This window comes from Muscardinus avellanarius (genome assembly GCF_963383645.1).
Source record: "Muscardinus avellanarius genome assembly, chromosome: 2".
Classification (NCBI taxonomy): Eukaryota; Metazoa; Chordata; class Mammalia; order Rodentia; family Gliridae; genus Muscardinus; species Muscardinus avellanarius.
In genome coordinates this window covers 35,779,581-35,791,790 of record NC_137787.1, presented here as the reverse complement: position 1 = coordinate 35,791,790, position 12,210 = coordinate 35,779,581, and the positions used below count along the sequence as shown (strand labels likewise).

Sequence of the window (12,210 nt, the reverse complement as noted above, 5' to 3'; positions counted from 1 at the left end):
CAGCATTTGGGAGGCAGAAACTTAAGGATCGCGGTTCGAGGACAGCCTCAGCTATTTAGTGAGACCCTGTTTCAAAATAAACAATAAATAAATAGGGCTGGGGGTGTAGCTCGGAGCTAGAATGTTCTTGGGTTCCATCACCAGTACTGGGGAAAAAAAAAAATTGAAACCGGGCATGGTGGCAGATGCTCATAATCCCAATACTTGGGAGGCTGAGATTGAAGGCTCACAGGGGATATTTTACTTTATTTTTTTATTTTTTTATTTTATTTTATTTTATTTTATTTTTTTTTTTTTTTTTTTTTTTTTTTTTTTTTTTGCGGGTCTAGAGATGGAACCCAGGGGCATTTGACCTCTGAGCTACACCCCCTTCCCTATTTTTTATTCTTTATTTTTGAAACAGGGTCTCACTTCTTAAGAAGCTGAGGCTGTCCACGAACCGCAATCCTCTGGTCTCAGCCTCCCAAATGCTGGTATTACAAGCATGCACCACCATGCCTGGCTGCAGGGGAGATTTTAAAGTCAACTCTTATACACCAAAATAATGAACATCTATAAAATCATATCTATATCTATATGGAGTTTTCAGTAGGCTTAATTCATATAAAATTAGCACTTAGCAAGTTACTAACATCTGATTATTTGATTAGTCTTTTAAGTAAGTGATCTTTAATATATGTTAGTAAAAAAAAAAGCTGCTCAAACTTTAAAATTAGAGCTGTTATACTTAAAATTTGTCATAAATAAACATTCTCAGTGTCATACTTTTCTTCTCTCTTGAAGCAACCTGTCACATAATAGGCGTGTGCCAAAAGTGGGCCCTTATCCAGATTATTCTTCTTCCTCGTACATTGAAGATGCTATCCATCACACTGACAGCATTGTGAAGAATATTTCCTCTGAGCATTCGATGTCCAGCACGCCCTTGACCATAGGGGAAAAGAACAGAAACTCAATTAATTATGAACGACAACAAGCACAAGCTCGAATCCCCAGCCCTGAAACCAGTGTCACCAGCCTGTCTACCAACACAACCACCACAAACACCACTGGCCTCACTCCAAGTACTGGCATGACCACTATATCTGAAATGCCATACTCAGATGAAACAAACCTACATGCCACAAATGTTGCACAGTCAATTGGGCCAACCCCTGTCTGCTTACAGCTGACAGAAGAAGACTTAGAGACCAACAAGCTAGACCCAAAAGAAGTCGATAAGAACCTGAAGGAAAGCTCTGATGAGAATCTCATGGAGCACTCCCTTAAACAATTCAGTGGACCGGACCCACTGAGTAGTACCAGCTCTAGCTTGCTTTACCCACTCATCAAACTTGCAGTAGAAGTGACTGGACAGCAGGACTTCACACAGGCTGCAAATGGCCAAGCATGCTTAATTCCTGATGTTCCACCTGCTCAGATCTACCCTCTCCCTAAGCAACAGAATCTTCCTAAGAGACCTACTAGTTTGCCTTTGAACACCAAAAATTCAACAAAAGAGCCCCGGCTAAAATTTGGCAGCAAGCACAAGTCAAACTTGAAACAAGTAGAAACTGGCGTTGCCAAGATGAATACAATCAATGCAGCAGAACCTCATGTGGTGACAGTCACCATGAATGGTGTGGCAGGTAGAAACCACAGTGTTAACTCCCATGCTGCTACAACCCAGTATGCCAATGGGGTTGTACCATCTGGCCAGACAGCCAACATAGTGGCACATAGGGCCCAAGAAATGCTGCAGAATCAGTTTATTGGTGAGGACACCCGGCTGAATATTAATTCTAGTCCTGATGAGCATGAACCTTTACTGAGACGAGAGCAACAGGCCGGTCATGATGAAGGTGTTCTGGATCGTCTTGTGGACAGGAGGGAGCGGCCGCTAGAAAGTGGCCGAACTAATTCCAATAACAACAACAGTAATCCATGTTCAGAACAAGATGTTCTTACACAGGGTGTTACAAGCACAGTAGCAGATCCTGGGCCATCAAAGCCCAGACGAGCACAGAGGCCCAATTCTCTGGATCTTTCAGCCACAAATATCCTGGATGGCTGCAGTATACAGAGTAAGTGGAGAGACGGTGCAATTTTTCCTGTGTGTCTCTTTAAACCATTTATATAGTTACATAAAATGAGAATGTGTTTCAACTGGTGATTATTTCCCTTTACAACTTTTAAGAAATAAAGTAACGCCGGGCGTGGTGGCGCACGCTTGTAATCCCCGCACTTGGGAGGCAGAGACAAGAGGATCGCGCAGGTTCGAAGCCAGCTGCGCGCGCTGGCTTAGGAGACCCTGTTTCCAAATAAAAATGTAAAAATAGGTCTGGGAGTATAGCCCGGAGGTAGAAGGGCTTCCAGGAACCCCAGTACCACCGGAAAAAAAAAAAAATAGATAAATAAAAATAAAAAAATAAATAAAGTAACTATTTGGTTAGGCCTGAAAAATAATTAGACTTAAAAAAATATTTTGTCATCGATAACTAAAAGATCATTGTCACCCAGGCATGGGAGTGCACACCTCTAATCCTAGTACTTGGGATACTGAGACAGGAGGATTGTAGGTTCGAGGACAGCATCAGCAAGTAGTGAGACCCTGATCAACCTAGCAAGACTCTTGTTTCAAAATCTAAAAAAAATTAAGTAAAACGGAACTGGGAGGTAGAATGCCCCTGGGTTCAATCCCAATACCACACACACACAAAAAAAAAATAATCTGGGCCCAATAGCACAGACCTGTAATCCTAGTACTTGGGAGGCTGAGACAGAAGGATCACATATTTATTGCCAGACTAGGCAATTAAATGAGACCTTATTTCACAATTAAAAAAAGGGGGGGGGGAGACTGGAGGTATATATAGCTCAGAGGCAGAATGCCCCCCCTGGGTTTAATCCCCAGCACCCCACCCCACACACACACTAAGAATAAAAACGAAGAAAGAAAAACATTGCCTGGCACCATGAATTTCAAGAAATGTCTATTAGCATCCTCTGCAGATACTGTTTTTTTCAGTTCAGTAATTTTTTTTTTTTTTATGGTACTGGAGGTGGAACCCAGAGGCTTTCTACCTTGGGGCTATACTACCAGACCTATTTTATATTTTCATTTGGAAACAGTCTCAATACACTGCTGAGAGCCTCACTAAGTGGCTGAGGCTGGCTTTGATCCTCCTGTCTCAGCCTCAGCCTCCCAAGCGTGGGGATTACAAGCGCGCGCCACCATGTCCGGCTCAGATACTGTTTTGTTTGTTTGTTTGTTCTTTGTTTTGCTGGTCTGGGGATGGAAACCAGGGGCATTCGACCTCCAAGCTACACTCCCTGCCCTATTTTTTATTCTTTATTTTGAAACAGGGTCTCACTAAGTTGCGGAGGGCCTCACTAAGTAGTTGAAACTGTCTTGAACCATAATCCTCCAGTCTCAGCCTCCCAAATGCTGGGATTACAAACGTGCACCACCACACCCAGTGGCAGATACTGGTTTGACCAGTTCTTGAAATACAACTCTACCCCTGTACTTCTTAATAGTTTCTCAGTATAGTTTCATTTTTCTGTACTTTTATTTTCAGTAGGTGAGTCAACACAAGACGGCAAATCAGGCTCAGGTGAAAAGATCAAGAAACGTGTGAAAACTCCCTATTCTCTTAAGCGGTGGCGCCCCTCCACCTGGGTCATCTCCACTGAACCGCTGGACTGTGAGGTCAACAACAATGGCAGTGACAAGGCGGTTCATTCCAAATCCAGCACGGCTGTGTACCTTGCCGAAGGGGGCACTGCCACCACCATGGTGTCTAACGATGTGGGGATGAACTGTCTGTGAGATGCTTTCAAGCTTACGGAGTGAGATTATTTTTTGCGTCATTTAAACATGCAGAAGACATTAAAAAAAAAACTGCTTTATCCTCCTGTCAGCACCCCTCCCACCCCTGCAACAAGGACTTGCTTTAAATAGATTTCAGCTATGCAGAAAAAAATTAGCTTATGCTTCCATATTTTTTAATTTTGTTTTTTTAAGTTTTGCACTTTTGTTTAGTCTTGCTAAAAGTTGTATTTGTCTGTTATGACCACAGAATTATGTGTGTGTGTATCAAAAGTGGTCTCAAAATATTTTTTTAAGAAAAAAAGCAAAAACAATGTATTGCTGATAATCAGTTTGGACCATTTTCTAAAGGTCATTAAAACAGAAGCAAATTAAGACAGGTTTGACTGCAGTGGTGTCTGGTATTCATGATTTATTTCTGGGCACAAGCTAGTTTATATGTTGTTACATTCTTGAACATATTATCTGTTGGACATTCTTTTCTCTTGTATTTTGTTTGAATGTGCAATAGTCTGTTTGCCACAAATAGGCTTTCTATAAGCTCTTCTAACAAGGCACACATTCTTCCATAATATGAACAATTTTTTCCCCCATTCTTCCATAATATGAGTATTTTTCTCTCCATTTACCCCCTTTTTTTTCTGGCAGTACTAGAGATTGAACCCAGGGGCATTCTACCTCTGAGCTACACCCCCAGCCCTATTTTTTATTCTTCATTTTGAAACTGGATCTCACTAAGTTGCGGAGGGCCTCACTAAGTAGCTGAGGCTGGCCGAGAACCTGTGATCCTCCTGTCTCAGCCTCCCAAGTATTGGGATTACAAGTGTACACCTCCACTCCCAGCTCCATTTCCTCTATTTTTTGTAGGTTAGTTTTATGACAGTGAATTTTGCACAAGAGAAAGCAGCTACCTGATTTCTTGCTTTTTCTCTCCTTTTGGAGAATGCAGAAACATTGTCTCAAAGGGCTCTAGAAGGAACTACCAGAACCTATTTTGAAATACCATTTTTTTTTTAACCTTCCAAATCCTAAATGTTTCCTTATTGGCCTTTTAATAAATATATTTGGATCTGGGTTTGGAAGTTTATGAGAGCATAGAACAAAATACAGAAATCAAATATTAGCCTTTTTCAATTTTATTTTTCTATGTATGTTCATGTTCCATATTCATTTAAGGAATGCATTTTTATCAGAAAACTTACAGAGCTAAACTTACATGGAACTTTTAAGTAAGTAGATGGGTAAGTCATATAACCTTCATTCTCTGAATAGGCCAATTTTGACTCAAAATTACACTTCATGTTTTTTACAGCTTCAAAAGTAATGAATAGTTTTGAATCTGTAGTATCTTTTATTCTGCTCCCAAGCAAAGCCTGTGACATATTCTGAAAAGTGATTCCTCTTCCCATGACCTAAAACACTGTGTAGGAAAATCATTCAGCTGGCATGCCAAATCCCCGCGGCAGGAAGGCTTGCTGCCCAACTTACCTTTTTTGAGCAGAATGAGATTTACCTTCTCTCTGCAAAACTATTTATTCATTAATCCTAGTTTCATAATTTCTTCTTATGCCAGTTTTTCACATATCTGATGATGTGAGCAACATTTATTTATTATGTATTAGAGTATACCATCAAGTAGTAACATAACCTTAAAACTCTTATTGTTTGTAAAGCTTATTTTGCTTTTTACCCTTCTCCAAAACAATAACGTGTGTGTGTGTGTGTGTGTGTGTGTGTGTGTGTGTGTGTGTGTGTGTGTGTTAGTAGTTCAATCCCTGGGGATTGAATCCAAGGGCAGTCTACCTCTGAGCTGTAACTTCCCTCCACCCCAGCCTTTTTTAAATTTTTCTTGCGGTACTGGGGATTAAGCCTGGGGCATCCCACCTCCAAGCTACACCTCCCAGCCCTATTTTTTATTCTTTATTTTGAAATGGTCTCATTAAATTGCTGAGGCTGGCTGAGAACCTGCAATCATCCTGTCTCAGCCTCCCAAGTACTAGGATTACAAGCCAGTGTCACCATGCCTGGTTACCATTTTTATTTTTTATTTTGAAACAGAGTCTCACTAACTTGCTAAGACTGGCCTCAAACTTGTGATCTTCCTGCCACAGCTTCCCAAGTATTGGTGTTACAGGTGTGCACTGCCATACCCAGCCTGCATTTTTTTTTTTTAATAAAGCACTTTCTGTCAAGGGAATTTTTTAAAAACAAATTATTTTCTACCAATTTCCAAACAATGATCTCACTGTTTTTATTCTCAGAGTACTTAGTAGATATTATCTAATTAAGTTCTAAGATTTTTCTCAGAGATAAAAATGTTAAAAGGAAAATACTAATCCCAAAATTCCATATTTAGGTTCTCATCTCCTGAACAATATTTTCTCATTCACATTCTTCTGTCTTCTACATTTAGCAAAAGACAACCTGAACTTTCCAGTATGCTGTCCAAAATACTCGTGATTTGTCTGTGTATAAGCCTGTACTCATTTCCCATCTGCTGTGATTTTATGAGTTAGATGTTACAACACTTACCATTTATTCAACTGGATTCCTAAACATGGTTCTGCTTTTAGAATTAAGATGATCATATTAGTGCCCAGAATTTCTATCTTTTGTTTTATTGGCCTTCCACTCGATTTAGACCCTTAACATATTAGTGTATTTTTTAGTTTTCTGGCATATAATTTTTTCATATAGCTATTATATATATGTGATAATATTTGTAACTTTCCCATAAATTTTTTATTTAGTTTTGTGTATGTGTTTGTGTGTGTGTGTGTGTGTGTGTGTGTGTGTGTGTGTGTGTGTGTGTGTGTATGACACTGGGGATTGAACCAGGGGCATTCTGAGCTATATCTCAAGCCCTATTTTATTTTTTATTTTGAATCAAAGTCTCATTAAATGCACTGGCCTCAAACCTGCAATCCTCCTGCCTCAGCCTCCAAAGTACTGAGATTACAGACATGTGTCATCATGTCCAGCCTCTTGTCTTTAAATATCTTTCAAATGCATTTCAGGATATTCTTTTCAAACATTTGTGGCACAAAATATTCCATCTCCAATTGATGTAATGGCACACACCTGTAATCCTAGTACCTGGGAGGCTGAGGCAGGAGGATTGCAGGTTAGAGGACAACCTCAGCAACATAGTGAGACTCTCAGCAACTTAGTGAAACATTGTCTCAAAATAAAATGGGTTGAAGGTATAGACTGAAGGTAGAATACCACTGAGTTTAATCCTGAGTACATACCACCACCACCCGCAAAACATTGAGGCTGAATGACTCTTTGAGATCTAACTTATCTTTTCCTGCCAGAAGTAGTTATTTTATGTTCTGATACACTTTATATTTGGGACAGTTGATTTGTAAGTTTTCCAACATTTTTTAATGTTTAATAATAAAATGCTTTAGTAGTAATATACCAGATTAAATTAACTCTGTATAGTTTTCCATTTCATGCAAATATAGTTTTAAAAAGTGATTTACTTTCTCCAGGTATATTAGCAGACTGTTGAAAAAGTAGGAAAGATAGAATAGTATTGATCATTTTAATAAATTTTAGATGAAATTGTACATCAGACTTTTAGAATTTGTTTATAATAAATAAGCAAGCCAAATCACTTTAAGTGACTTAAATTATTTAATTGCTAGCTTTATTCATCTAGCCGTGTTTCTTAAAACTGATATTTAAGTGCTATCACAAAATTTCAATGCAGAAAAGAATTTGAGTCCTTTTAATAAAAGGCTATTCAATGTAAAAATATGAAAATTCATTTCACTGGCAAGTAATACAACCTTAAAAGTATTATAACAGAATTAAATCAAAGAACCTGATTTGTTTATATACAGACTAAAATGACTTAAATATAAATCCTGAAAACTTTTTCCAAATGCATAATCTTTTAGTCTTCATAGCAACCAGACGAGCATCATAGAGACTATCCCCACTTTACAGATGAGGGTACAAAGTTAAGAGATGGCAGGTAAGCCCTAGGATTCAGATCTAGTAATAAAGCCATGTCTGCCTCTGTACTTCATCCAGATCACACAGTGTACATGTTATAGACAGGTTGTGCAATGCAGTGGAATTTTTAAGAAATTCAGAATTTCTTTCCAGCACAATTATGGTCTGTATACTAGTCAAACCAGATACCTTAATGGTTTCATCAGTTAAGCAAAACATATGACGTATAGACTTGTCTATGCTCACTGTTGTTTAAGAAATAAATATTAATTCAAGACAAAATGTAATCCTAGATCTGCCATCATGAATCTTAAAATCATTTTACCTAACTCCTAGCATACTTATGTTGTACAACTAAAGGTAAATAAAATTTAAGGGAAAAGTGAAGGTAACTTTGGGAACAGAGGTTTTTTCCTAAATTGATTCCATAGTACATTTGGAAAAATTCATTTAACATGGAATTTCAGCTTCATCATCCCTCTGACTCCACCTTCAAAATTTCTTTTAATGGCTAGGCGTGATGATGCATGCTTGTAATCCCAGTACTTGGGAGGCTGAGATAGGAGGATCGCAGATTCAGGGCCAGTCTCAGCTACTTAGGCCCTCTACAGCTTAGTGAGACCCTGTTTCAAAATAAATATTAAAAATAGGGCTGGAGGTGTAGTTTGGAGGTAGAATATCCCTGGGTTCAATCCCCAGTACCACAAAAAAAAAAAAAAAAATTTTTTTTAATGACTTGAGAGAATTCGTTTATCCAGAGAACCAATTGGATAGAACATAGGAAGGATATATAAAGGTAATGTCCTTTTTCATAAAGCAGTTTAGTATAGCTTCCTTACAATATCTACTTGTTCCAGAAAATGTACATTGATCTTAAATGTGAAAATAACTAGAGAGGAAAGAATGCCTAAGTATGTATTTCAGGGGGATTATCACAAAATTTAGCAAATATTTTTATGTAAAATACTTTCAAGTTTGTCTTTTAAAGCTAAGTGGAATTTCTGATAGGTTGCAGTTATTATACTAATTTTTAGTCTCTGTAAATCACTCTCTTGGAAATCATTCAAAGTGGAAAAATATTTCAATAAATGTTTCATTTCCTTTTTTTATATTTATGGGCATGAATATTTCATTGAAGGTTGTTAACTTCTAGAACTTGACATTAGATATTTCTGTACCACATTTTATAAATTCATGTTGAACTTACAACCAGTTATATGCAGGTTATTACATACCTATTCACAGGTATATTACTTTATCTTTCCAGCTAACTCCTTAAAGTTAGAATCTGTACACACATTGGTTGGTTATCAGATATTACATAACACTCTCACAAATACCCCAGGAGTCTTTATGCAGACTGGGATGTTTCCAAATTTTCATAGTCTTGACTGGCAATGGGGTCAGTTTTGTTTTGTTTTGTTTTGTTTATTTCCTGTTTTTTGGTTTTGGGATTATTTGGTACCCCCCCCCAGCAGATAAACTTGCATTTTTTAACTTGTAGATTATGAACTATGCACACTTTGCCCAAAATTACCTTATATGATCCCTTCCTAGATATACCCATTAAGTAAATCTGGCGAATCACTGTTTGAACTAGTTACGCAAAATTTATCAAAAGGCTTTTCTACAAGTTTCTAGAGGAAACACCAGGTGCTCTAATGCACCTGCCCCTTACTCTCTTTAAATTGACTCATAGTTTATGTCCAGCTTCCTCTCTCCATCCACTACCTGACTTACAATCATAAAAGTTTTCTTCATATCTATTCTGTCTCACTCTTGTTTCATTTTAAATTCATTTCTCTTACCCAGTAAGAAAAAAAGAGAACAGCTGGTCATCCTCCCAGCACGGTTATTCTCTAGTATGCTTCAGATTTCTCAGCATCTAAATAGTTTTATCTCATTACTTCTGTCCTAATAACTTTATTTAGACTTAATATCACATAAAAATATTTTATGTTACATTTAAATTATTCTGGTTAAATAGTTCAATAGTTTGATAGAATTATCATTTGACATTTGATTCAACCATCAAACCACCAGCAAATCGGCACTTAATTTTTGTATTATCTGACATTTTTCTATTAAATTTTGGAATTTTATTGTTTTATATTTTTATTAGTTCTAAAAAGCCTTGCATACAGAATTGTATGTCATTTTGCCATGAAAAATATTAACCTATATTGCAGCAAGCTTAGTGTTCTAATAGAGCCACAGAATGTTTCACATATTTCTTTGTGTCAAATATTCTGTTAAACACTATATGCAAGATTAACTTTTAAAAACAAACCCTACAAGAATCAGGTATTATAAACGAACACTTTTGTTGACCACTTTTGATTGATTTGCAACACAAGAGTAGTGGACTATAACAAATTTGATTTAACTTTTAAGTAACTGATTAAAGTTGAGTGTTTACATATAAAGAAAAACTTAGACATTTATCTCATGACATACATTTGGAAGTACATACTTATAAAGAATTTATGCTGTATACTACAATTATTCCCAAAATAAACTTATTCTATCTGTAAGAATTCTAATTCTGTTATTACTGTGATGTTTGTAGTGTTCCCTTTAAACATGTGGACATACACATTCATTTTTAAAGTTTAATTTGAAACCCACATTAAAATCTGAGTAATAGGAAAGCAGTCTTTAGAACTAAATTATTTCACTAGAGTGTCCAGCTTATGATTGAAATTTTAAGAAAATTACTGTATTTGACATTACAACCTGATTTTTTTTTCAATTTTAAAAGACAGTAGATGGAGTTTTCATTTATTTGTACTTTTAGATTTCAGAAACATCTTTATGTTTTAGAATCACTCTATAGCTCTAATATTACTTAAAAACTCAGGGCCCCTTTCATCTCTGTACACTGAAAAAATTCAGTTGGTAGCAAACAAGCAATTATATCCAGTTGAATATTTAAAGTGTTTGTTGCACAGTTCTTGAATGTTTCATGTTATTATTTGACTTAATTAACATAGACATAATATCAGATTTCATTATTCACAAACCTTGCCCAGTTCTGTAATTACTGAACGGAAAGAATGACTCAGCTAATTGGCTCGTGTCGCAGCAAATTTAGGCCTTAGATTGAAGCACTGGCTTAAAACCTCTCTGTCCTTTGGTGAGATGCTATTCATAATGGGACAAATCAGTTCATTGTGTTCTGTTTTTTTAGTAACAGAAGTAAATCCTCGGAATTCTTTTAAAGGGGTAATTTAACATTATAAAATGTTCTTAAAGTGAACTAGTGAGTTTATAGCTTTAGTCATCGCTTCATGGTTCTGAAGAGATATAATCTGTTTATCACATTGTCAGAGCCAAACAGGATTTTTCTTTGAATCAGACAAGCTCAAGCTCTAAATTGTTATGTTACGTATTTAAATCCTAGCAGTGACCTTTGTCATCAGGCTCTTGTCTCAGGATTTCCACCTTATTACCAATCCTCCTAAGTATGTAAAAGAAACTTATTTTTAAAGTAGCGTAACAGTAAGAAAATGAAATTACTAAAGGGTACAGTTCAAAGATAAGTTCCAGTTTAACATTGAATTGCTTAACTTCTGTGGCTTTCTTTTTCTGGTCACATTTATTTATTTAAACAGTTTCTGTATGCCTTGTCGTTTCATTTCCATAGAGATATATTGCATCAGTATTTGTGTAAGCTGGAATCATCCTTAATTTTCTGTTGCTAATTTTTCAAATGAAGATACATGGATAATTGTAAAATACACTAACTCTTAAGGTGTTGTAGTAGCTGAAACATGGAAATGTGTAGCTGCCATGCTTCTTCTGATGGACAGAAAAAGCATAAGCTGCAGAGTACTCATTTCTGAGGATGCTTTTCTGGAAAAAGAAAGGCTGAGAATTATTGGCACTTCCTCAGAACCCTCTTTCTTGTTAACGGGTATCTTTTGTTGGTGTGTTTTGCTCTTACATTATTGATAGAATATCACCTATGAATTTATGAATAATTACTTTCAGTTATCTTGCTTTTGTATAAGCCGTCTGAGACCTTGCTATGCTGTATAAGTTGTGTTTGATGGATCGGTGTGAGTATGAAATAAAGCAAATCACTTTCTTTTGTATTATCTATCGATGCCACTATGAAAGCTGACATTAAGCCACTAAAGAGTTTTCTATGAATAAGTGTAAGTAAATGCTTTGATATATATAAACCTAAATAAAAAGATTGTATTGATATGGATACATTGGAGGAGATTTTAAGACAGTTCTTTAGGTTTAAAAAGGCTTGCTGTAAAATGGTGCATTATTCCATTTATTAAAGATCATATTAATGACAACAATAATTGTATTTTTTATTTTATAAGGTGTCCAGGATTTATTATTCATAGTCTGATATTTTTAGGTATTTTGCACTAGGATAGTAAATTTCCTATCTAATACTGCTTTCATAACTCAAT

The 12,210-nt window shown here is 36.3% G+C and overlaps 1 protein-coding gene across 1 annotated transcript in view; it reads left to right on the top strand.

Moving 5' to 3' along the window:
• Positions 1–3,811, top strand: part of BMPR2 (bone morphogenetic protein receptor type 2) — a gene marked incomplete at both ends in the record, with an annotated part of 139,028 nt that extends 135,217 nt beyond the window's left edge. The window contains 2 exons of the mRNA XM_080689643.1: positions 784–2,063; positions 3,561–3,811. Of these exons, the coding sequence (XP_080545769.1) occupies positions 784–2,063; positions 3,561–3,811 (1,531 nt within the window). The remainder of the gene's footprint in view (positions 1–783; positions 2,064–3,560) is intronic.
• Between the last annotated feature and the right edge of the window lie 8,399 nt (positions 3,812–12,210).